Here is a 26,978-nt window from a genome sequence, read left to right as displayed (position 1 = left end):
AACACTTCCTCTTTTATCATCTCCCAGCCTAGCCACCATCTCCTTTTATCGCAAGTGAGGAATCATCTTTTTCCTTTATAGCAACATGTAAAATACTCAATTAATTCTTCAGGCAAGTCCTCTGCTTTCATGAATAAATCTCTATTTTTGTCCCTAACTCTCCTTACAATTTCTATTCAGGATTGTTTAATGTTACTTACAGTACACAAGTGTAAAGGAGCATGAAATAATTATTACTCCGGATCTGACACAGCACAAGAAAACCCACAAAAAGATAAATAACACAATAATAAAGAAAAACACAATAAATAGAAATAATATAGCTTATATACCTTGATTGTATGTCTAGAAAGTGATGCTGGGCACAGGAGTGTCTGTACACAAGGTGACTGACAGGAAATGATAAAGTAGTGGTGGTTGGGGGTGTGGAGAGGTGGGGTAGAGGGTGGAGGTGTTGATTAGCCTCACTGCTTGGGGAAGGTAACTGTCTTTGAGTCTGGTGCTCCTGGATGCTCTGTAGCCTCGCCCCTGATGGGAGTGGGACAAACATTCTATACATTTCATGTTAGTCTACTCTCATTTCCTTGGCCTTCATTACTTCCTTTGTTACTTTCCTGAGCTTTCAAGAGTCAGCTTGGTTCTCAATTGCATTATCAAACCAGTATGTGTCACAGACCCTGCCCACTCTCAACCCACTTCGTAAGTTTGGTTTGGAGAAAAGGAGGATGAGAGGTGACTTGACAAGAGGTGTAGACTGAATGGATGATTTTACATATGGAATGTACTGCCAGAGTGGTGGTAGAATCAGTACATTAGACTCTTAGGCAACAGATGATAGAAAACTAGAGGGTTTGTAGGAGGGAAGGAGTAGATTGGTCGGAGTAGGCACAGCATCATAGGCCAAAGGGCCTGAACTCTACTGTAATGTTCTATGTTCATTAGCTTGTCCTTTTGTAAATGTTCACTTACATTTTTGTCTAGATAATTCCCACTGTCTTTTTTTGGGCTGATCAACTTTAGTTACTCTGTCTGTTCCTTTGATCCCTTTTCACAACCAAACTACATCAGCAGCATTCCAGATCTAAGGCAGCGTGCAGTGGTGAGAGAGGGCCAAAGGATGATACTGTTACACCATTAAAATAGAAGACATAGGAGCAGAATTAGGCCATTCAGCCCATCGAGTCTGCTCTGCCATTCCATCATGGCTGATTTATTATCCCTTTCAACCCCAGTCTCCTGCCTTCTCCCCATGATCCTTGTTAACCTTATTAATCAAGAACATATCAATCTCCACCTTCAATATACACCAAGACTTGGTCTCCACAGCCATCTGTAGCCATCTCTTTGGGTAAATAAATTTTTTTTCAAATGTTCTAAATGGACGTTCCTCAATTCTGAGGCATTGCCCTCTGGTCCCAGGCTTCCCCACTGTAAGGAGTATCCTCTCCACATCCACTCTAACCAGACCTTTCACCATTTGATAGGTTTCAATGAAGTCACCCCCATTCTTCTGAATTCCAGTGAATACAGGCCCAAAGCCATCAAATGCTCCTCATATGACAACCCATTCAATCCTGGGATCATTTTTGTGAACCTCCTTTGAACCCTCTCCAGTTTCAGCAAATCCTTTATAAGGTAAGGGGCCCAAACACATTCACAATATCCAAGTGAGGCCTCACCAGTGCTGTATAAAGTTTCAACGTTACATCCTTGCTTTTATATTCTAGTCCTCTTGAAATGAGTGCTAACATTGCATTTGCCTCCCTCCCCACAGACTCAACCTTCAAATCAACCTTTCCGGAACCCTGCACAAGGACTCCCAAGTCCCTTTGCGCCTCAGATTTTTGTATTTTCTCTCCATTTAAAAAATAGTCAACTCTTTCTTCTACCAAAGTCCTTTGGCCCATCTCATCTGTGTGAACCAAGGTGTCCATCCAAGTTATTCCCATTTGCCCATACTTGGCCTATATCGCTCTGGACTTTACCTAGATACATACCTTCCATTCGAAATGTTGTTATTGTCCCTGCCTGAAGCTGCTCTTCCCTTGTGTACGCCACTCACACACTTAATGTTTCAGGAACAGTTTCTTCCCCTTCTCCATCAGATTTCTGAATAGACAATGAACACTGCCTCACTATTTTTGCACTACTTATTTAATTTAATTTTCTATACTCTTAATGTTGTTTATAGTTTTTATTATGATGTATTGCAATATACTACTGCCACAAAACAACTAATTTCATAATGTTTTCCGAGGATATTAAATCTAATTCCGATTTTGATTCTGATGTTTCCCCTCTGGTGCCTTTTTCAATCTCACCCCTCTCGGCATAAACCCATGCTCAGTAATATTTGATTTCCTTTCCATGGGGAAGAGACTGAGAGCACTCACGCTATCTGTGCCCTCATGGTTTTATATGCCTCTGTAAGGTCGTCCCTCAGTCTCCTGCACTTCAAGGATTAAAGCCCTCATCTGCCCCACTTTTCCCTATAACTCAACCAGAATTAGGTTTACGTATTATCACTGATATGTTGTTTTCTGACCGCAGTACAGTGCAAGGGGTGGCACAGTGCACGATATCACAACACTTTCCTGTGGTTCGATTCCCACCGTTGTCTGTAAGGAGCTTGTCCATTCTCCCCCGTGACCACATGGCTCTTTCTGGGTGCTCTGCACTCCCCCCACATCAAACACTTTCCTGTGGTTCGATTCCCACCGTTGTCTGTAAGGAATTTGTCCATTCTCCCCCGTGACCACGTGGCTCTGCACTCCCCCCACATCACAACACTTTCCTGTCTGTAAGGAGCTTGTCCATTCTCCCCCGTGACCGCGTGGCTCTGCACTCCCCCCACATCCAAAAGGCAAATGGATTGGTAGGTTAGTTGGCCGTGTGTATCTGGGCAGCGCGTGCTTGTTAGGTCCGAAGGGCCTGACCATACTGCATTTCTTGATTAGTCAAAGCGTCAAAGGTTTCAGGAAGAAGGCTGGAGAAAGATAATAAATCAGCCATGATGGAATAGTGGGATAGACTAGTCTAATTCTGCTCCACTGACTTATGGTCTAAAATGACTATAATTTACAATGATACATGAATAAAAAGAGGAGTAGTTCAGAATAGTTCGTGGACTGTTCAGAGATGTGATGGCAGTAGGGAAGAAATGTTTTAAGATCACTAACACCCTGCCTTTGATATTCCATATTTGGTCCAGGACATCACACCTCATTTGCCTCAGTTCCTTAGCTTCCATGACCTTCTCCGTGTATTCATTAAGATGATCTCCTGTGACTCCGTACTTAAATGGCCATGCTGGTCCCTAAGGGGACCTGTTCTCTCCTTTTACTTTTGATATACCTATAGAATTTCCTTAATCTTGCCTGCCACATTCAGCTCATGCCCTCTCTCTGCCCTCCTGATTTCCCTCATGTTATTCCTGCTATTTGCCTCCTTTTTCCTGAGCACATTGAAGCAGTGATCCCTACACTTGCCAGTTTTGTCCTTCACTCTATCAGGAACATTTTGTCCCAGAACACTTGATGTTGTACTTTGAAACACATCCCACTTGCCACTAGCTGGCCCTTTCCCTGCAAGTGGTCACTCCAGATTGACCTCTACAAGTTCCTGCTTACTGCTTCCAATTGTGGCACGGTCCCAACTTTTAAAGGTTAAAATGCTAAAGCCACAAGCAGCACTGCAAGGCACATCAGAAATCGAGTGGCCTGTGAGAGTGGATAAATTATTTTTTGGGAATATCTTGGCAACAGAAGCAGAAAATGCAGCTGTCTGTCTAAAAAAAACAAATTACATAGCTTATTTGTGGAAAAGGCAGATCTGAAAGCATCATACCCATTGGAGATGATAAGACCACCAACTGATAACAGTAAAAGATGAACCATGATGGACAAAGAATTGCTCATCAGGGAGCTACTTGAGGAGGAAATAAACATCCGGGAGGCAGAGAACGATTTTGATATCAATGCAGATAGATGAACAATGGAAGAGATTGCAACCTAACAAAATCCTTCAGAAATGGGAAACCTCCTGGTGTGAGTTCATTAAGACAGGATTGTTCGAAATCCTGAGTTTAGAGATTGATCCTAACCCCTCTATCCAAAGGGAAGCTGGAAAAGCACGGCACCCGAACGGGCACTTTGGCCCACCATGTGCCGAACCAATCAACTTGGTAATCAAGTGACTGACCTTCTGCCACCACAAAGTTCACATCCTTCCATTTTCCTCACACTCATTTGCCCATCTAAACGTCTCTTAAAAGCCCCTAATGTTTCTGCTTCTACCACCATCCCATGCAGCACATTCCAGGCACCCACCACTGTCTGAATAAAAAAAACACCCCTCATATCTCCTTTGAAATGACCACCTCTCACCTTAAATTCATGCCCTCTGGTATTAGACATCTCAACCTGTGAAAAAGGTTCCGTCTGTCTATCTATGCATTTTATAATTTCATAAACCTCTATCAGATCTCCCATCAGTCTCTGCCGCTCTAGAGAAAACAACCCAAGTTTGTCAGCCTCTCAGTATAGCACATACCCTCTAATTCAGTCTGCATCCTGGTAAACCTCTTCTGCACCTTCTCCAAAGCCTTGACGTCCTTCCTATAATGGGGTCCCCAGAACTGTATGCAATGCTCCAGTTGTGGCCAAATTAGAGTTTTATAAAGCTGCAATGTCACCTCCTGACTTTTGAACTCCATGCCATAGGCAAGCACGGCATTTGCTGCCTTAACCACCCTATCAACCTGTGCAGCCACTTTCAGGGAGCTATGGACCAGTGGGGTCAGAGTGAAGATTATTGTTGCAGTAAGGGGTGTGATGTAGAAATTTCATCTTTCGTATTCTGCGGAGATTAGATCTGTGCATCGATACATTTCTGGAAATGGCTTGAGCAAACAACTGATACTCAGAGGCCTCAGGGCTTTCTATGAAAGCATGAATGCAAAGACTGAACTATTGTATAATAATTCAGAGTGGCTGTTGCAGCTACGGACAGGGACATGCTTCGGAAAGTTTCAGTTGCATGTGGACCAAACGCAGGCAAATGAGACTTACCTCAGGAAGATGTACTGGTCAGTGCAGACAAATCCGGCTGAAGGGACAGTATCCTTGTTGTAAAACCTTACACAAATCTCAAATTGGGGTGAGGGGCCAATATTTTTGGTGTAAAAGCCTATACAAACCTCAAATCGGGGTGAAGAATGTTGATCCTTGATGTAAAGTACTATAAAAACCTTAAATCATTGTTAAGGACCAGTATTCTCGTTGTATAACCCTTAACAAACATCAGATTGGGTTTAGGAGTGAATATCCTGCTGGAAAACCCTATACAAAGCTCAAATTGGGGTGCCAGGCCAGTATCCTTGTTGTAAAACCCTGTACAAACCTCAAATCTGTGTGACAGGCCAGTATCCTTGCAAATCGGGGTGAAGAATGACTATCTTTGCTGTAAAACCTTATAGAAATCTGTAGGAATAGAAAGTTAGGAATCAGAGGACTAGTTTCTGCACAATCTGTGGGCTTGTGAAATCCTCTCTACTCTGAATTCAATGTCATTAAAAGGTTCTTCACCTTTGCATGATGATTATCGAGTACTGCAGCAGAGTAGCAAGCCCTTTGGCCCATCTATTCTTTGCTAGCTTGGTCTTCTGCCTTGTTTAATTTTCCTGCATTTGGACTGTAGCCCACCACACTCCCTCATCCATTTATCTATACTGTCTTCCCTTCCATGTTGTGATTGAACCTGCATTCGTATTGGGGGAACCTTGTTCCACACTCACCACCCTCTGAGTAAAGAAATTCCCCTCATAATCTCCTTAAATATTTCACTATTCATTTTAAACCTATAACCTCTAGTTGTAGCCTCACCCAACCTCAGTGGAAAAAGACTGCTTGCATTCACCCTATCTATATCCTTCATAATTTTGTCTAACTGTATCAGATCTCCCCTCATTCTCCTACACTCCACAGAATAAGTTCCTAACCCATTCAACTTTCCCCTACAACTCAGGTCCTCAAGTCCTGGCAACTTCCTTGTAAATTTTCTCTGCACACTTTCCATCTTATTGATCGTCACTAACTTCAATTGTAATTTCAACATAACATCCCAACTCCTGTATCAGTGCCCTGATTTACAAAGGCCAACGTGCCAAAAGCTCTCTTTACTTGGAGTATTATGTTCAGTTCTGGTCACCTTGTTATAGGAAGGATGTGGAATCTTTAGAGAGGGTGTAGAGGAGATTTACCAGGATGCCACCTAGATGGGAGAGCATGTCTTCTCAGGACAGTTGTGTGAGTGAAGGAAAATGAAAGGTGATTTGGTAGAGTTGTATAAGATGATAAGAGGCATAGAAAGAGTGGACAGCCAGAGACCTTTTCCCAGAACAGAGATGGCTAATACAAAGGGGGTGTAATTTTCAGGTTGGAAGGAAGTACCCTTGTGGATGTCAGAGGTAGGTAGGTGTGTGGTAGAGGCAGATACATTAGGGACATTTAAGAAACTCGTAGATAAGCACATGGATGAAGGGAAAGTGGAGGACTATGTGGAAGGGAAGGGTTCAATTGATCTTGGACTTTGGGGCTGAACATTGTGGGCTGAAGGGCCTTTACTGTGTTGTGCTGTACTTTTCTATGTTCTTAAACCAAACTTGAAAAGGAACAGCTCAGATAAGCCTCAACACTTCTTGTGTTCTACTGGTGAATGGTATAGTATCGCACAAAGAAAAATTTCTGTGCCTTTTCCACACAGAACAGCCTTAAACCCGTACCTATTGAAACAATGCAGTCTGGAAGATAATGCCAGGAATATGAGAGGCAGATTGGTCATGTGCTTCAGGTGGAAACTGCTTTCATCACTAGAATAACAGAATCAGAATCAGGTTGAATGTCACTGGCATGCCTTGTGAAATTTGTTATTTTGTGACAGCAGTACAGTGCAATACATAATAATAAAAAAGTACAAAATATACTAAAACATTAAATTACTAGTGCAAATAAAGAGCAAAAAAAATGAGGCAGCGTACATGGCTTCATTGTCCATTCAGAAATCTGATGGCAGAAGGGAAACTGTACCTGAAATGCAGAGTGTGTTTTTCAGGCTCCTGTACCTCTTTCCCAATGTCACAATGAGAAGAGGCCATGCTCTGGGTGATGGGGTTCCTTAATGATGGCCTTCTATAGGCAAGCAAGAAATGGTGTCCTCTGAAAATAAAGTGGCTGTGGAAACTGAGCTGGTAAGCCAGGGGAAGTATTGAAAGATTTGTCAGAACAAATGGAGTAGAAGAGCTTTGTCCTTGCTCAAATGCGAGAAGCTAACGTAAATACCAGTAATTATCCAGAGAGAACAGGTTTAGTTTGACTACAGCAAACGTGCCCACCCTAACTTGCCATTGATCATACACAACCTTTCCTTATCAAACCCCTCTGCTTGACTTTGATTAACATGTAACTCTCCAGATGTTGATTTATACAGTCCCTCAGAACATTTTCCAAAAATTTTCTCTTATTGACATTTGTTACTTCTTTAAGATTGCTTTGATCTTTTTCACCTCTCCAATCTGACTCCATAGTCCTCTGGACTTCTGGCACAGTGCCTCTGGCCAGAGAGGATTTGAAAATGGCATTGAGAGCCTCCGCTCTTTGCTTTCTGGCATCTTATAATTGCCTGTGATACATCTCATTTCAAAGAAGTTCAGTTTCTTAATATTTCTCCTTTCAATGTTAATCAGATTCCACAATCCACAACTATATTGTCTGTTTCCCTCTCTGCTCTGAGCAATGTTGTTGGCCTTATGCTTTGAAACTTAACATGAAAGCTGGAGTCCTGACAGCAAACGTTCCCATAGAAATGTTCAAATTAATTGTTACCATCCGACTGCTATGTACGGAATGTTGTTGGTACAGGATGACGGCTGCCTTGCTCTCTGGCACTACAACCTTAAAGTACATTAGTGCGAAGTGTTTAGTGATGTGTGTGAAATGTTAATGTAACATCTCCTGCTCCTGTATAAATGATGCGTAGTCAATTCTCCTTTGCAGTTTGTTATCTTGTGAAAGAATTCGAACTGGGTAATGTGTGAGTCTGTCTCTACCCTGGGGGCGTACTTTGTACAACCTGTGTTGGTTGTCTGTCGTCTTAAACAATGACTGGAACACTGTACGGGAGAGTCTTTAAAGTGGGAGAAGCCATAGCACCAGGGCAATTCCACTCTCCACCTCAGAGATCTGGGTCCAGTGGTTCGAGCAGTCTTCACAAACAGGGGTCTTCCTTACTTGCTCTGGATGTCTATGACTAATTCTGTGCCTTGTCATGCCCTTCGCTCTCCATGAGGTGTTGCAGAACCACTTTCCTGGCCGTTGGATCTCATCCGCCAGAGCTAACTTTGCGTGCTAGGGCAGGCATGTCCCATCTCACTGAGGTATGATGCTACCCTCACGTGATTTAGCCAGCCTGTCGATGCAGCGTACAGGGAGTAGCTGCTGTCATATGCAAACAGCTGCTTGGAGCCACGGGTGAGAGCTGAGCATCTGGTGGGGCCCAAAGGTGAGTGAGCGGCCCCAGAATGGACACCACAAGCCACATCGCCAGAGGTACTACCCATCCCTGGACACCCCATACACCCCAAAAACCTGTACAACCTGTAGCTGCAGTTTAATTGCTACATCCCTTTCCTTTAGCTCTGTGCCTGTTGCTTGTTGTCCACACTAAGGTTTGGCTTTAGTTGTACAATAATGTTAAAGATTACAAGCCTCTCTTTCTCAATCAGGCACAGTTTACTGCAACGGCCATCTTTGCATTTTCTGTCTGATATAGCTGCTCTCTTTCTGTGTCTCTCTGCAGGAATGAAAATGGCTTTAAAGTTTTTGAATAAAAGTAAAACGAAGCAGAAGAATTTTCTGAGAGAGTATAGTGTCACCAACAACCTCTCCTCCAACCCTTTCATCATCAAGGTCTTTGACGTTATCTTTGAGACAGAAGACTGCTACGTGTTTGGCCAGGAGTACGCTCCAGGAGGCGACTTGTTTGACATCATTCCCCCTCAGGTAAGTCACCAGCACATCCAGCATCATGCCCAATGAGGGTATTAGAGACAGTCATGCAGAACAGAAGCCCAACTCATCCATGCCTTACTATGCTAATCCCATTTGCCCATATTAGGGCTGTCCATGTACCTGTCTAAATGCTGTAATTGTATCTGCCTCTGCCACTTCATTGGCTGTGTAACCGTGCTCCCTAGTATTAGGCTCCACACCCGTCTACAGAACATGAACAGGTCCTTTGGTACCTGTTATTCTATAAAATTATCTCTCAGAATAAAGCTGGCCCATCCAATCTGTCCACTCCAGTCAACATACTGTGACTCTCCTCTCTTCAGTCTGCCTGCAGTGCGTGACCAGAACCCCACACAATACTCCACCTGTGGATCCACTCCAATCCTACTCTTTTCCCTAAGTTTTGGGAATCTCTGGGAATTCTGCATGTAAGGCCATTTCATATCTGCTTTATGTTCTAATTTCTTTAAGTTCTCTCCTACATCCATTATAAACCTCAAAGGATTGCCTCAAAACCAAGTCCCTGAATTATAGTTCCTTTTTGTTTTAGTTCAGACCTTTGTAAATTAATCTTACCATCTTCACTTCTTACCCATACAAAGACATTTATTTTTATTTAGATACAGCACAGAATAGGCCCTTTTGCCCTTCAAGCTGTGCCACCAGCAAACCCTGATTTAACCCTAGTCTAATTACGGGACAATGTACAATGACCAATTAACCCACCAACCGGTACGTCTTTGGACTGTGGGAGGAAGCCGAAGCACCCGGAGGAAACCCGTGCATTCCGTGGGGTGGGTTTACAACCTCCCAGAGGACGCCAGGATTGAAATCTGGACTCTGACGCCCCACACTATGCTACCATAGCACTCACATGCTGACCCAGAACTCTTGCGATTTTGCTTTTAAATTCCCTCACTTAATGGATGTTTTCACCTCTCCAGCAGCTCCTCGCAATCTCCTTTTGCCCGGTGAAGCCCTATACTGTTGAAATCAGCCTTTGCCTAATTCTATTACCCGGTGTATTTTTTTTTCATGGCAAGCTTGAAACTTGCCAAACTATGGCCACTGTTCCCTCAGGGCACTTGAACCATTTACCCATCCACATTCCCTCACATAAGTTTATGTACTGTAGAACTGCCTACATTGTCGCTTTAAAAAGCTTCTCAGAATCAGGTTTATTATCACAGTTTTATATGATGTGAAATTTGTTATGCAGCAGCTGTAGAGTGCAAAGACATAAATTTTCCTATGAATTACAAAAATAATAGGGCAAAAATGCATTTTACAAATTTCACCTTATTTGAAAGCACTAAAGATTCTACAGTTGCTGGAAATTTTTAGCAACACACACAAATGCTAGAGAAACTCAAAGATGTAATGCTGAGGCTTTATAAGATATTGATCAGACTGCACTTGGATCATTTTTGGGCCCCATATCAAAGAAAAGATGTGGTGGTATTAGAGAGGGTCCAGAGGAGGTTCATGAGAATAATTCTGGGAATAAAAGGTTAACATATGAAGAGCATTTGATCAATTTGGGCCTGTACTCGCCGGAGTTTAGAAGAATTGGGGCGCGGGGTGGAAATCTAACTGAAACCCATTGAATATTGAAAGGCCTAGGCAGAGTGAATGTGATGATGTTTCTAATACTGGAGGAGTCTAGGACCAGAGCGCACAGCCACAGAAGAGAGGGATTCCATTTAGAACAGAAATGAGGAGGAATTTCTTTAGCCAGAGAATGGTGAGTCTGTGGAATTCATTGCTACAGATGGCTGTGGAGGCAAAGTCATTGGGTATATTTAAAGTGGGGTTTGATAGGTTCTTGAATAGTCAGGGCATCAAGGATTCCAGGGAGAAGGCAGGAGAATGGGGTTGAGAGGGATACTAAATCAGCCATGATGGAATGGCCAAGCAGATTTGAAGGACTGAGTGGCCGCATTCAACTCCTGTTACTTATGGTCTAATGCAGCACATCAGGCAGCATCTATGAAGTTTTGGGCCAAGACCCTTCATCAGGACTGGAAAAGGGGGCAGAAGTCAGAATAAGAAGCCTGAAACATTGACTATTTATTCCCCTTTATAGATGCAGCCAGACTTGTTGAGTTCCTCCAGTATTTTGTGTGCGCCATCCTTTTGATGTTCCGGACACAAGGACAATTCTGGTCAATATTAGAAAGAGAGTGAACAGCTTTAAATTCTTGCATGCTAACATTTTGGTTGATCTGTCCTGGGCACAGCACGTACAGGCAATCAGAAGGAAGGCTTCTGTACTTTCTTAGATTAATGCGGTTCAGCTAGTCGCCGAACACTACAACAAACTTTTTTTTTGTAATTTATTTTTTTTATTGAAGTTCATCATTAAACGAACATTTCCATAAGATGTATTTCAGACATTGTACATATATATCATATAATCATATATGTCACAAATCTCCACAAAGTATTTATCTGAGGTATACACTTATAGAAAAGAGTGGAAAGATAAAACAAGAAAAAGGAAAAAAGTAGGGAGTGATCTTTTTTTTTACAACATATTCATTGATTTGTGAGAATAAAATCAGGCCTATGAGGCATTATGTAGTTAAACCATTTTCCCAGTTTGAATTAAATTGTTCCAGCTTATTATTAACAGATGCTGTTATCTTCTCCATTTTGTAAATGTCCATTGTAATTTCCATCCATGCATTTAAAGTTGGGCTCTCCTGTGATAACCATTTCCTAATAAGAGTTTTTTTTTTACCAGCCACTAACAGTATTTTCATTAAATATTTATCTCTTTTCAACCATTCTTGAGGTATATACCCAAAATTTATGGTCTACTCTCTAAGGGTATTTCACATTTAAAGATGTCTTGTACGGCATTGTGTATCCCCCTCCAATAGTCTTTGATAACAGGGCAGTCCCAAAAAATATGATTTGCATTTTGATTTCCACAATTTCTCCAGCAAACAGGGAGGTTACTATCATAATGGTATTTCTGAGAGGGTGTAATAAAATATTATCAAGTTTTTCCATCCAAACTCCCTCCATTTCTGTGAACTGGTACACTTCCATTGATACCTCCATATTATTGTCCATTCTTCCTCAGATATAATTATCCCTCCTTCCTTCTCCCATACAACAAACTTCTCTAGATGTACTGTTGAAAGTATCCTGACTGGTTGCACATGATCTGGGTACAGCAATTTGAATTTATGAAGCTATAGAGTAGTGGAGCCTGCTCAGTACATCACAGGCATATCTCCCCCCACCATTGGTAGTAGCTTCAAGATGTACTACCTCAAGAATATAGCATTTATCATCAAAGATCCCCACAATCTGGGCCATACCATTTTTGTGCAGCCCCTATCAAGTTCAAGTTCAAATTCAATTATCACTCAACTATACATGGCGTTGTTCTGGGGCCAAGGTGCAAAACGCATTACCCATAGCACACAGCACGCTGTGAATAGCACTTAGCACAAATGGGTCATAACGTTATGATTTCAGTAAACCGTACAGTTACAAAGAGAAAAAATATATATAGCCCGTCCCTCAGTGGCATGACTATAGATTATCCTGGTCCAGTTTGTTCTTCCACTGAGCAAACACTGGAGGGCGGCACCCAACCCAACACAATTCCAACATGCCCAGCAGAGGCCCCAGCGCGGCTGTAACAGGCAGTAGGTACAGAAGCCTGAAGTCTCACAGCACTGGGTCCAAGAACAGTTGTTCCCGTTCAACCATTCAGTTCTTAAACCAACCGGCAAACGTTAACAATTCCTCTCCCGCGCCCCCACCTCTACAGGTGCTGTTGACTTGCTGAGCTCCTCCAGCAGATTGTTTATGGATCTCCAGTTGCAGAATGGATATGTGCTCAGATCAAGTAGAATTCAGTTAGCTTCAGGTGTAACAATAAAAGTTCAGTCTTTGTCACTGCTGGTCTGGAGACTAATGTACAAGGTGACAAGAGGCGTAGATTGAGTGCATAACCAGAGCCTTTTGCCCAAGGCAGATATGCCTCATATGAGGGACATAATTTTTAAGTAATTGGAAGAAAGTATAGGAGGGATGTCAGAGGTAAGTTTACTATTGGAGAGTAATGAGTGCAACATGCAGATACATTATAGGCATTTAAGAAACTCTTGGATAGGCAGATGGATGATAGGATACTGAAGGGCTAGGTTAGATTGTTCTTGGAGTAGGTTAAAAATTTGGCACAACATTGTGGGCTGAAGGGCTTGTACAGTGCTGTAATGTTCTTGGTTCTATTTTCTTGAGCAGAAGATTTTACATAGTTTCATTTTCCCAAATGACACAGGAGGCCATTCAGCCCATCGAGCCCTTGCTAGAATAATCCCATTCCCGCACAAATATTCCCTGTAATTTATTCTCCCTACATCCTCATCAACTCCTCCTAGATTCTGCCATGGGGTACCTCACCCTGGACAAGTATCCTACCAATGTGCACGTCTTCAGGATGTGGGGGGGGGGGGGGGGGTGGAACCAGAGCACCTGGAGGAAACTACAAGGTCACAGGAAGAATGTGCAGACAATGCTAGAGGTCAGGATTGACCCATAGTTGCGAGATCTGTCCACTACGCTGCTCTGCCTTGTATGTGAATCCAAGAATCATGAAATGCTTTGACTCTCGAGTACTAGTTGGTTGCACAGTCATAGAGGTCTTCCCATGGTAGAGGTGGAAGCCAGGACTGGCTGAATCTGACTGTTCCCTCTCTCTGTGCAGGTGGGTCTGCCTGAAGAAATGGTGAAGCGCTGTGTTCAGCAGTTGGGATTGGCCATTGATTACATGCATAGCAAAAACCTGGTCCACAGGGACATCAAGCCAGAGAATGTGCTCCTGTTTGACAAAGAGTGTCGACGGGTCAAGCTGTCCGACTTTGGGATGACTCGCAAGGTAGGGTGCAGAGTGAAGCGTATCAGTGGCACCATCCCCTACACTGCTCCCGAGGTCTGCCAGGCCAACAGGACTGAGGGCTTCCTGGTGGACTGCAGTATTGACATCTGGGCCTTTGGTGTCCTGATCTTCTGCATGCTGACTGGAAACTTCCCCTGGGAAGCTGCCATGCCATCTGACGTGTTCTATGAGGAATTTGTGCGGTGGCAAAGAGGTCGTCTGAATGGGTTTCCTTCGCAGTGGAAAAGGTTCACAGATGGGGCCCTCCAGATGTTCGAAAGGTTGCTGGCTGTCAATCCTGACAAAAGATGCTCTGTTAAGGAAGTCTTTTATTTCCTGAAATGCGACTTGATGGTGGAATTGAGGAGAAGGGCTTCTTACCGATGCAGAACCCACTCCTCTGATAAATCAGCTGTGTCCGCACACAGACGTGAGGGATCGGCTCCCAACATGCCCACACCTTTGAGAAGAAACCTCCTGTCAGAAGCACCGGGATCCAGGTTCACATCCACATCAACTGAGTCGAGTTTGCAAACATCTGGGAGCAGGATGGACGGAAGACAGGACAAGAGCAAAGGCCGAATGATTGGTGCAACTGCAATTGAAATCTGTGTTTAATCCCCTGATCCACTAGTAGGTGTTGCACTGGTAAAGAGAATTAGTCTGCTAATACTTTCAGTCCTTGGATGCTGCTGGGTCCTTCTTCAAAGACACTTGAAACTTGTAATATGTTGAAACAATCCAGGAGGATTTATTTGAGATGTGTCTTGTGTAGAAGGCCTCATAGCCCCAGGTTTACAGTCTGCTTCAGAGGTGCAATCTACTTTTGGACAAGTGTGGCAGAGTGCTGGGGGTGGGGGTTGGAAAACTAGACCTCAATTAAACAGATGATCTCTGGGACCAATATTTAAACTCAGTTCATGGATTAAAAATGCAGTGTTTTGGCTCTGAGGGTCCAACTTCAGGGGTACTGATACCATTTTGGCCCAGCCACTGCTTAATCTTGAGCCTGCAGCATAAAGTGGTCCCTGCCTTAATGCTACAGGCTGTTCTTCAGATTCATCTCGTGAGGCAAATTGACTACGAAGGGAATTGCAGTCGAGTCCAGTCCCTGACACAAATGTGCATGGTCTTCTTAGATGGTCAACAGCGAGTAGGAGAGAGGAGGTCCATCACACAGCAGTCACGTGAAGCCAACTGGTCAGTATGGGTCAGTGACTCACTGCTTTCCCTAGGTGAAGCTCTTAGGAATGGTTTAAAGCACGGTGTGTTACTGATTACCCTGAACATCATTTTCAAAGAAGTACAAAGTATTAATAGATTTCAAATATGCCATTTGATTCAACTGCCCCAATCTTCATCTCCCTCTTAGACCATGTCACTTTTTCTTTCTCATGTCTTTAATTGTTTAAATTGTTTTGACGCTGTTGTATGGACAACCCACTCTCTGGAGCAGTGGGGTCCACATTTCACTACCTTCTGGACAAGTATTTTACTTGAGGTTTTTGTTGGATTTACTAGTCATTACCTGATGTTCACAGTTCCTGTTCTGGTCCTAGCATTTTCCTTTGATAGTTTTAAAGACTGATGGCTCTAAGATAGGTGGTGTAGTGGACAGTGAGGAAGGTTATAGGGGAATCCTGTACAGCTACTGTAGGTAGGTGGGCCAAGGAATGGCAGTTGCAGTTTAATTCGGATAAGAGCGAGAAGTTACATTTTGGAAAGTCAAAGTAAGGTAGGACTCTCTGCGAATGGAAGAACCCTGGGCAGTATGGTTGAACAAAGAGGAGGGGCTTTAGAGAATAAGTACATGATTCCCTGTAAGTGGAGTCACAGATAGACAGGGTGGTGAAGAAGCCTTTCAGTCACTTTATTTCATGGTCTTCAATCTTGAAAACAAACTGATTAAACACCATCTTATCATATGGCTCTTTGGATGTCCATATACACCATTATCATAACAATTCCCTCATGGACCCTCTCCATATACTCTTTTATGAATGAGGAGGTGGTGTTTGCAGTTTTTTGGTCCTTGGGGAAAATATGCAATCCAAAATTCTGCTATTTTCTACTTCACATCCCTCAGCAACCTAGTTTACATTCAATTTGGACAAAGGGATTTACATTGCTGGCATTTCTAGAGCCTCTTTGGCTATCCCAAATCTCAATTTACATTGAGATTTTTGTGGTAAGAGAGGAAAGGAAGTTGCACTATTAAGGAGAACATCATGGCAGAGGATGTTCAGGAGGAAATGTCCAATGAAAATATATGGTTAGAGCTGAGAAAGTGGTGATCACATTAATGGGATTGTATAATAGGTCCCTGACAGCGAGAATAAAGGGAGTAAATACGTAGGGAGGTTGAAGACTGGTGTAGGAATAGGGGTTAAATAGTAGGTAATCTCTGATATTGATAGGGATTGTCATAGTGCTAGGCAGTATGCAAGTGTGTTGAGGAACATTTTCTGAAACAGTACATAGATGGCTTTACAGAGAAGTGGCTACACTGAATCTCATCTCAGGAAAACGGGCTGGGCAAGTGGCTGATGTGTCAGTGGAGGAGCACTTTAGAACAGTGACCATTATTCTCTTGGTTTTACAATAGCTATGAGGAAAGATAGAACTGGTCTACAAGTCAGAAGTCCCATGTTGCGGAGAGGCTAATTTTGCTGTCATTGGACAGGAATTTGCAAAGGTTGACTGGGAGGTGCTGTTAGCAGGTGAAGGGATATCTGGCAAGTGGGGGACTTTTAAAAGTGAAATAGGAAGTGTTCAGGGTCAACATGTCTGTGTAATGAGTGAAGGACAAGTTTGGCAGGATTAAGGAACCCTGGCTGAGGAGAGATATGGAGGCATTGGTCAGGAAAATAGAGGCATATGTTAGGTATGGGAAGCAAGTGCCTTCAGGTGCTTGATTGAGTACACTTAGAAAGTAAAAAAGGACATGAGATATCCCTGGCAAACCGAGGATCTGACCAGGCATGTCTCAGGAAAGCAAGGGAAGACATTATTATACCCTGACAGAGAATTTTGTACCTTCATTGGCGTCAAGGGGAGGTACTGGAAGACTGGAGGATAGATAAAGTTGTGCTATTGTTTATGGAAGGCTCAAGGACAAGCCATGGAAGCCATACAAGCTGCTGAGCCTAACATCAGTTACTGGAGAGGTGGAATCTATCTGCATTTGAAAAGGCAAGGATTGATTAGGGATAGTGTGGTTTTGAGTATTGGAAACCATGTCTCAGGAATGATTTTCTGAGGTGGTGACCAAAAGGATTAACGAGGGCAACGAGGTGGATATTGTCCATGAGTTTTAGCAAGGCTTTTGACATGGTCCTATAGGGTAGGCTGATTCAGAAGGCTTGATCACATATAATCTAAGGTGAGATAGATGATTGAATCTAAGATTGTCTCGGTGGTAAGAGATGGAAGTTAGTAGTGGAAAAGTGTCTTTAAGATCAGTGGCCTAGGACCAGTGGTGTGCCACTGTTGTTGCAGTGGAGATGGCATGATTAATCAGTTTACAGACAACACCAACATCCCTGGTATGGTGGGCAGTAAAGAACCTTGTCTTAGGTTACAACAGGGTATTGATCACTGGGAAGTTGGGCAAAGGAATAGCAAATGGAACTTGGTTTGCACAGGTTTGAAGTGATGCAGTTGGGGAGGGTAACTCTGGAAATGACACGCACAGCCAGTGGCGGGGCCTTGGGTTGTGCTTTAGAACGGACAGATGCAGGAGGACAAGTACATAGTCCCTGAAAGTGGCAACACAGGTGCTGACGAAGACATACAGCATGCTTGCTTTCATAGACGGTGGCACTGAGTGCAACAGGCACTGCAATTCTACAAAATGCTGGTTAGACTGCACGGAGCATCACATGCAGTTCAGGGTGCCACAATGTAGAAAGGAAGTGGTACAGAGGATTCACAGAGGTTTTGCTGCAACTGGAGGGTTTGAGCATTAAGGAGAGACTGGATAGGCTGGGACTGTAATCCCTGGAGTAAAGGAAGCTGAATGGTGACCTTGTAGAGATTTATAAAACTGAGGGGTGGAGATATGGTAGTTGGTCACAATCTTTTTTCCCCAGGACAGGGAAGTTTTTTAAAAAAGTGCGAGCATAGGTTTAAGATGGGGGAGGGGGAAAATTTAAAGTAGTCTAGGGGTAAGTTTTTCACACAGAGGGTGGTGTGTTCTGTAACACACACAAAACACTGGAGAAGCATCTATGGAAAAGAGTACAGTCGACATTTCGGGTTGCTTGGATTTCCAGCATCTGTGGGTTTTCTCTTGTTGGTGGGTTCTGTACTTTGGGTGAGCTGCCAAAGGAAGAGATAGAGGTTGATAAGAAAAAAAAATAGACAGGAACATGGATAGGAAAGATTCATAGAGATGTGGGCCAAATGCAGGCAAACAGGATTAGTTTAAATAAGTATCATGGCCAGCATGGACAAGTTGGGCTGGAGGGCCTGTTTCATGCTTGATACTATGAATCTCGGTGTTCTGCTGAAGTTGGCAAACAGGGGATACAAGTTGTCTGTTGTATTGGTGATAGCAAACAGGCCTTCAACAGGGAGGGTGAAATCTCTAAGGCAGCTGGTGATGAACAGGGTGATGTAGGTGTAGTTGAAAATGTGGATACATGATGGTGAGAAAGTTATCAACTATTTTTAATGTCGAGTAGTAGGAGCCATGAGAATGTAAACATGAGGCATCAATTTGAAGAAAAATGGCTTTTGAGGGACGTTTCTGCAGGACAGGATTAACCTACATTTGGAAAGCGAGGACAAGATCAAACAGATGCTACATACTGACAACATGTCTCCCAATCCCCACCCTCCCAAAGACAGATGCTCTGATAATGAAATGAAGTTTACAGCCTGCTCACATATCCCATTCCAAGGGAAAACTCCCCAATTATAATATTGTTACTGATTGGGGAATGAGTCACTAATTTTCTACCTCTTTTTCTACCCTGTTCTGGATGTGTCCCTTCTGCTGGGTACCAGCACAGCATTATGTTGTGTGAACAGGTAGGGGCTTGGTAGTTGAAAAATGACATTGACCCTGTCTGACAAAGACAAAAGAGCAAGTGGAGACGGACAGAAAGTGGGGTGAAGGATGATGCCAGGTAAAGGTGGACATCATGTTGCCCAAACTCCAGTCCTGTAAGCTTAACTTTAGAATTTGCAGAGTATTGTGTGCAGTCTGATCACATATCAAAATATCAATAACTTTGAAAGAGTACATGGAAAATTTACAAGGATGTTGCTGGGTCTTGAGTACCTGACCTGGAGGGAAAGGTTGAATAAGTTGGCATTTTATTCCCACGAGTGTAGGAGAATGGGGGAGATTTGATGGAGGTGCACAAAATTGAGGGCTATCGATAGGGTAAATGCAAGCAACTTTTTTCCATTGAAGTTGGGTGAGACTAGAACTAGAGGTTGTAGGTTAAGGGTAAACAGTAAAATATTTAAGGGAAAGGGGAACACCTTCATTCTAGAGTGGTGAGAAGTGGAACAAGCTGCCAATGGATGTGGTGGATACAGTTTAATTTTAACATTGAAGAGAAATTTGTATAAGTATTTGGATGAAAAGGGTATGGAGGGCCATGGTCTGGGTGCAGATTAATGGCACTAGGCAGAGTAAGAGTTTGGCACGGCATAGATGGGCCAAAGAGCCTGCTTTTGTGCTGTGTTGTTCTTGATTCTATGAAATACATATAGCCCAGTAGTGTTCATCAATAAGCCTCACTTGTGTCAAGAGTGTTACATTTGTAAGATTTATATTTGTTATTCTTAGAGTTAATCACACCAGTATTTCAATAATATGCAGCAGTGGGCTTTAGGAAATTGTTTTCTGTATCCACTCGATATGTAAAAGCCCAGCAGTGGATAGCAGTTACCATAAGGAATTGGGTTCCTGGTGTTTCCCTGCAAATCAGAAATCATACTTTGTATCATTATAAGGCAGGAGAATGGGGTGGAGAGGGAAAATAAATCAGCCATGGTGGGGTGACAGAAGACTCGATGGGCCGAGTGGCCTAATTCTGCTCCTATGTCTTATGGTCTTATTATCAATCCACCACAAATGAGCTGCCCATGAGACAAGCAGTCCATGAGCAAGGTGGGTGGGATGCTTTATGATGTTATTGGCCCTTTTCTGGCACCTTTCTGTATATATGTCCTTGGTGGGTAGGCTGGTGTTGGGGATGCTTGGACAACTTTGACTACCCATTGAAGAGCCTTCCTGTCCATCACATTGAAGTTGTGTACCATGCAGTAATACAGCATTTTAGAATGCTCTCTACTTTGAATCTGTAGAATGATGTGAGTATAGATCTGCAAAGTCCAGCTCTCCTCTACCTCCTCAGAAAGTACAGACATCGGTGAGCTTTCCTGATAGTGTAGAATGTGCTTTGCTTATTGGGAATATGCTTTGGAAAGTGCGATAACAGCTAGTCTTGAGATATTTTATCTATTATTAAAATGAGTTTTCAGAAAATTGAAAAGATCATGAACCCTGACTGTGTGCTCTCTGGCTAGAATGGGTTACAGCCTCAGAATAGAGGGGTGTTCTTTTAGAATGGAGAGGAGGAGGAATTTCTTTAGCCAGAGTGGTGAATCTGTGGAATTCTTTGCCACAGGCAGCTGTGGAGGCCAAGTGTTTTTATATATTTAAGGCAGAGATTAATAGATTCTTGATTGGGCAGGGCATGAAGGGATATGGGGAGAACGTAGGAGTCTGAGGCTGAGGAAAATTGGATCAGCCATGATGAAATAGCGGAGCAGACTCGATGGGCCAAATGGCCTAATTCTGTTTCTATATCTTATGGTCTTATTACACCCTTGTGCCATCACTATCAAAATAATAGTTGGAATTGCAATCACTTGGCCACAATGAAGATACTATTATCAGTTAAAAGTAATAGGTGTTGAGATTGGGAGGGTTTTGTAATAATAACCCAAGTGCTGTGGCCATACCAGAGAAACCCTTCCCACCACCTCTGAGATTTTACAGGAACACGAGTGACGTAAGTGCATCAGAATGATCCAATTTCAATCCCTGATCTTCATCAGCATTTTTGAATCTGCTTTGGTAACCTAGAGTTCTACTTCTGATTATTCTAGCAACATGTGTGGGAGTTGGTTTGACAATGGCACACTCCATGTGCAGTTTGATAGCTTGATGCCAATGTTAAGAATAGTGGCTGGATGAGATGTTGAATGACTGGTCTTCAGAGAATGGATATTTTCAGGCAAGGAAGAAAAAAGGAAGTAGAAGGCTCAAAAACAAGTTTTGCTTTCACCAATTTGCTGTTAATAGAACACAGACCAGAACAGCACCATACAGGCCCTTACTCTTTGACACCTGAGTTGCCGGCCATTGCAACAGTCCTTGTTAAAGTGGACATTACTGCCAAGAACTTCTGTCAAATCAAAACTCGCCATTCTTGTTTATCCTCAAGAAACTTGCTGCATTCAGCAGCTGAGGCTGACCCTGAGAGATGCAGGCAAAGGGTCAGCTGCCCTTGTTTGGGGCAGCTTTCTGTGTAGACTGGTCCATCAGTAACACATGGAGCTTAAACTTTAACCTCATTCCTTTTCACTATGATAATATTAAAATACTGTTAACAGGATGTGTATAAATTTATATCAATGGTTTAATATTAATTTAAGTGTAAGGCTAGAAACACTTTTTAAAGGAAAGGTGGTGTTACAAGGATTACTGTGACTGCTTCTGTGGTCAAATGTTTCCAGCCCCATTGGAATATATATTTCTCCTTAAGCTCATTACCCATACCGAGGCATAGGCTGCCTACAGTAGCTCGCTAGAGTCCTCTTTCCTGGACCAGTCTTTCAAGTTGTCCATCAAAGATCCTTCCTCTCCAAGGGATGAGGTCTTTGGAGCTTCTGTTGGTGTTTTTGTAGCTCTGGACTTCTGTGGGATAGGGTTGCTAGGCCTATGCCCAAGACTCCTTTTACAGCCGGGCTTGGCCTGGCCTCGGCGGAGGTGATGGAATACATTACACCACGTTTTTGGACGCACACTGAACTGTGGTATTAGCAATGTAGTGAAGAGAGAATTTAAAATAGAGCACTTTGTGTAGAGAAGACTATAACTGTTAGCGCTGCTACAAAGGACTGTGGTCCCTGTGTGTGTGTGTGTGTGTGTGTGTGTGTGTGTGTGTGTGCACGCGTGCGTGCGTGTGGTTTGCAATAATTTTAGAAATAGAGCTTTTGTAGATCTACTTGTATAACAAGGCTCCTTTTACCTCAGTTTGGAATATGTACTGACCTCAATATCGTTGTGTTAGGAAGAGAAAGTAAATATATTGAATGTTAACCGAGTTTTAAGAACTAATCTAAAGTTGTGGTAGTTCTGCTCATGTTGCTGAGAGACACAACAGCCCTTACAGTACTCTCTCCTGAATCCAACAAACAACTGCTAAACTCTCCTACTTGTAGCTTATGACCAGTTCTTACATACTTCTATGCACATGCGAATTTTTTAAAGTCGGTATCTGCTCAGTGGAATCTTCTTTCAATGAAACAATGTGGCGGGTGTCTGCAGCGCAGTGCCCAGGGTGGTGGACAGGCAGATACATTAGGGACATTTGAAAGATTCTTAGATAAGCACATACTTACTTCACCCCTATTGGGACATAGGCTGCCGAAGCAGCTCGCCAGAGGCCCCTGTCCTGGGCCTGTCCTTCGAGCTGTCCCAGGTGTAACCCATCAAAGACCCTATTCTCCCAGGAATGAGCTTCTATTGAGCTTTCTATAGTGCTGGGTTTGCACAACCTTTTTTTTTGCAGCTGGGCTTCAATCCACCCATGCTGTAGTTAGATAGACACATGGATATTAAAAAAAAGATGGTTATGGGCTGTGTAGGAGGGTTTTACTGATCATACTCCATGACATTACAATTGTCATATCCCTGTAACAATGTTGAGAGGACTACACTCTATATCTAGCCTGGCCATGCTTACAAGAGTCGTGATCATATTGAGTCTGGGTCTGCCCCACCTTTCAATATGATTGTGGTTAGTTTATACTGGCCTCCTCAACTCCTCTTTTGTGCCAGTTCCCCACATCCCTCAAATCCCCACTTTCAAGTTCAAAGTTCATTGTTATCTGAATGTCCATATATAGAACCAAACAGAACAACATTTGTCCAGACCACGAGCACCCACAAAACATCATACACAGCTCATTAACCAAAATATTACTATAAATAAGTTAATAAAATATAATTTCTATTTTGTTTACAGCACACAACAGGCCCTTCTGGCCCAATGCCCAGCAACCCTCCCATTTAAGCATGATATTGTGTCGACCTCTATAAAATAGAGCTATTTATAATAAGCGATTAACCGGTAAGTCTTTGGACTGTGGGAGGGAACTCACATGGTTATGGGCAGAACACGCAGACTCAGAGCCGGTGCTGGAATTGAATTCATTGCACTGACTGTTACACTACGGTGGTGTGTAGTTTACCTACCATTGAGAAAAAGCAGGAGGATCAGTATGAATACTCCACCAGAATCAAAATCAAGTTTATTATTATTAAAATACATCTTACCATTCAGGAAGACCCTGGCTGATCTTGTGCCTCAATGCCACTTTCCTAACCAACCTAATATCCAAATATCAGTCACTGTCCAGTAACCAGACTCTGAGACTCCACAGCCCTCTTTGGACAGAGTTCCACAGATTCACCAATAGATGAAGAAATTTCTTCTCACCTCTCTCCTGACATGTATGTACTTTGATAATAAAATTTACTTTGAACAGCCAACCCCTCATTTTGAGACAACTCTTGGCTTGTTAGTAGCAGAGGATCCAGTGCCAATCCCAATGGCCACTGTCTCCTGACCTGTTTACTCTTTGTTTTCTGTAATTCACATCAATTTATCACCACCGATACTGTGTTGTGGTTTTATTTATGTGGCAGCATATTGAAGATTTTGAAGTTCAATGAACATTTATTATCAAAGTATGTACACCATATATAACATTGAGATTCATCTTCTTGCAGACAGCCACAAAACAAAGAAACACGATAGAATCCACGAAAAACCCCACACAGCCAACATCGACAATGTCCAATGTGCAATAAAAAGTAAACATGCAACACACAGAATGTGAGCCACAGATTCCATGAAAGAGAGTCCACAGCCACGGCCAAATGCACAAGATTTACTGCTAGTCTTGCAACTTATAATCTAAAAAAACTAGAGGACTTGTGTAATAAAATATTCCTTTCAAACATCCACATTGATTCTGCTTAGTCCTATGATCTTACAGGTGCCCTGTCTCCACTTTAATATCAGGAGCTAGCATTTTCGCATGACCGATAGTACCTGAATGGAAGGGGTTCCGAGCCTGGGGTACACAGGCATCTCAGTTAATGGTAAGGTTCCTTCCAAACCTCTTCATGAGATTTTACAGAACTCACTCTGAAATCTGATAAGATCTTGGGGTTGATTTACTATAAGCTCAGCTCAGTCAACCTGTGCAATTCATTGCCACAGAGAGCTGTGGAGCCCAGGTCACTGGGTACGTTTAAAGTGGAGCGAATTGGAGCTTGATTAGTCAAAGGTTACATGGAGAAGGCAGGAGAACAGAGTTGAGAGGGAAAATAAATCAGTCATGATGGAGTGGCAGAGTAGTTTCAATGGGCTGAATGGCCTAATTCTGCTGCTATGTCTTATGGTCTAATATCTTTCTGTCTGAAACGCCAATTCACAAGCAGCTGACAGAATGAATGAGAAAAGCAATGGTCTCCAATAATCACTAGATTCATTACCAATGATGCAACATTTCAAAGTGGGGTTACAGGGATTTAGTAAATTCAAAGACACTCAGTGAAATTGATGAATTTCACTGTTTTTTCTCCACATCATTCAAAGGATGAATGATGGTTATCTGTCTCCAAAGTACAAGTATAGTCATATAATTAGGGCCTCACTGTAGCGTAGCAGTAAACACAATGCTATTACAGCTCGGGATGTCAGACTTTGGAGTTCAATTCTGGTGACATTGTATGTCCTTCTTGTGAACGCGTGGTTTTCCTCAGGGTGCTCCAGTGCCCACAGTCCAAAGACAAGCCAGTTTGCAGGTTAATTAGCCATTGTACACTGTTCTGTGTTTTGGCAAGAGATAAATAGGTGGGCTGCTGCAAGGGTCTGTTCCACACTTTATCTCCAAATAACAATAACATAAATAATCTCAAATTAATAGATACATAGAGGTATGTAAGAAACATCTCTATATTTGTATTACGAGCTTCATAGGATATGCACAGATATTAAATAGCCACCTTAGCTGAGTCTGTTGTCTTTATACAACAGGATATCAGTCAACTCCAGGGATCTACAGCACCCCTGGCCTTATAATCAGTTAAAAGCATGTGCTGTTCTGAAGACAGTTAATGCAATAATAACCATATGCAATCATATCCCATTCTACACTGATATATGCAGAACATGAACTATTGATATGTTATCCTCGAGTATTCTGAGTGTAAAGTGGCCACTTAGTTGTGTTGGCAATGATTCTGCAGATGTGAAATTTTCCCATGTTTTCATGTGAATACAATAAAAATGATTTGGTTTAAAATGCTCTTTCTGTGTCCTTATTTCTATCTTAAAGTCAATCTGACAAACTGGACAGTCTACAAATGAAAATCTCAACCTGCAGAGTTGAGCAGAAAGCACTGGCCAAAGAATGTGAAACAAAACAGCGGAAGATAGTAAGAGGATGGTGAAGGTAGTAGGGGATGATGGTGATGATGAAGATAATAGAAGATGGTGAAGATAGTAGAGGAATCTTATCTGACCTGCAGACAAATTTGCAGCGGGAGGAGAAAGATCCAGTTGTCGTGGTCCATGTGGGTGTCAACAACATAGGTAGAATGAGGAAAGGGGTTCTGCTGAGGGAATTTGAGCAGCTAGGGATACCTGAACCGTGATGGGACCTGGATCCTGGTGAATCACATAACTAGGGCTGTTGATAGGGGTGGGAGTAGGGGTGGACGGTGGAATTCAACAGATTGGAGAAGTATGGATAAAGTAAAACAGAGAAGTGTGGATAAAGATAAAGAAAAAAACAAAAGTTTTAAAAAAAAGAAAAGGAGTGCAGAAAAGTCAAGTGCAAAAGAGACAAAGATGACTTGATTTTAAAGGCACAATGAATGTAAGGGCACTTTATCTGAATACCCATAGTATTCATAACAAGGTCAGTGAACTTGTGGCACAAATCAGTTAAAGGGGTATGATTTAGTGGCTGTTACAGAAACATGGTTGCAGAGTGAAGAGGATTGGGAATTAAATATCCAAGGATATCAGATAATACGGAAGAATAGGCAGGAAGGTAAGGGAGGTGGGGTAGCGCTGTTATGTAAGGATGAAACCAGGGCGATAGTAAGAGATGATATAAGATCTAGGGGCCTCTATAGGACCTCAGTACGATAGCTATCACTAAAGAGGTAATGCTGAACAAACTTGTGGGTCTAAAGATAGACAAGTCCCCTGGTCCTGCTGGAATACTGAGAGAAATGGCAGAGGTTTCATAGAGGCTTTGGTGATAGCTTACCAAAATTCTCTGGACTCTGGGCAGGTCTCAGCAGATTGGAAGAAGGCGAATGTCACGCTACTGTTTAAAAAAGGATGTAGGCAAAAGGCAGGTGACTATAGGGCAGTTAGTTTAACATCTGTAGTTGGGGAAATGCTTGAAGCTAACATTAAAGAAGAAATAGCAAGGCATCTGGAAAGAAATGGATCCACCAGGCAGATGTAGCATGGATTCAGCAAAGGCAGGTCCTGTTTGACAAGCTTACTGGAGTTCTTTGAGGATAGAATGAGTGCAGTGGATAGAGGGGAACAGATGGACATTATTTACTTCGGTTTCCAGAAGGTGTTCGATAAGGTGCCACATAAAAGACTTATCCATAAGATAAGGATGTATAGAGTTGGGGGTGATGTATTAGCATGGATAGAGGATTGGTA

At 42.6% G+C, this 26,978-nt stretch overlaps 1 protein-coding gene across 1 annotated transcript in view; it reads left to right on the top strand.

The window, feature by feature from the left end:
• sbk1 (SH3 domain binding kinase 1) overlaps positions 1-25,590 on the top strand; it is a 40,845-nt gene extending 15,255 nt beyond the window's left edge. The window contains exons 3-4 of the mRNA XM_073060058.1: positions 8,854-9,056; positions 13,795-25,590. Of these exons, the coding sequence (XP_072916159.1) occupies positions 8,854-9,056; positions 13,795-14,583 (992 nt within the window). The 3' untranslated portion in view covers positions 14,584-25,590. The remainder of the gene's footprint in view (positions 1-8,853; positions 9,057-13,794) is intronic.
• Positions 25,591-26,978: the final 1,388 nt, after the last annotated feature.

Source organism: Hemitrygon akajei, chromosome 11 (assembly GCF_048418815.1).
Source record: "Hemitrygon akajei chromosome 11, sHemAka1.3, whole genome shotgun sequence".
NCBI classification, from domain to species: Eukaryota; Metazoa; Chordata; class Chondrichthyes; order Myliobatiformes; family Dasyatidae; genus Hemitrygon; species Hemitrygon akajei.
This window is presented reverse-complemented; position numbering and strand designations above follow the sequence as displayed.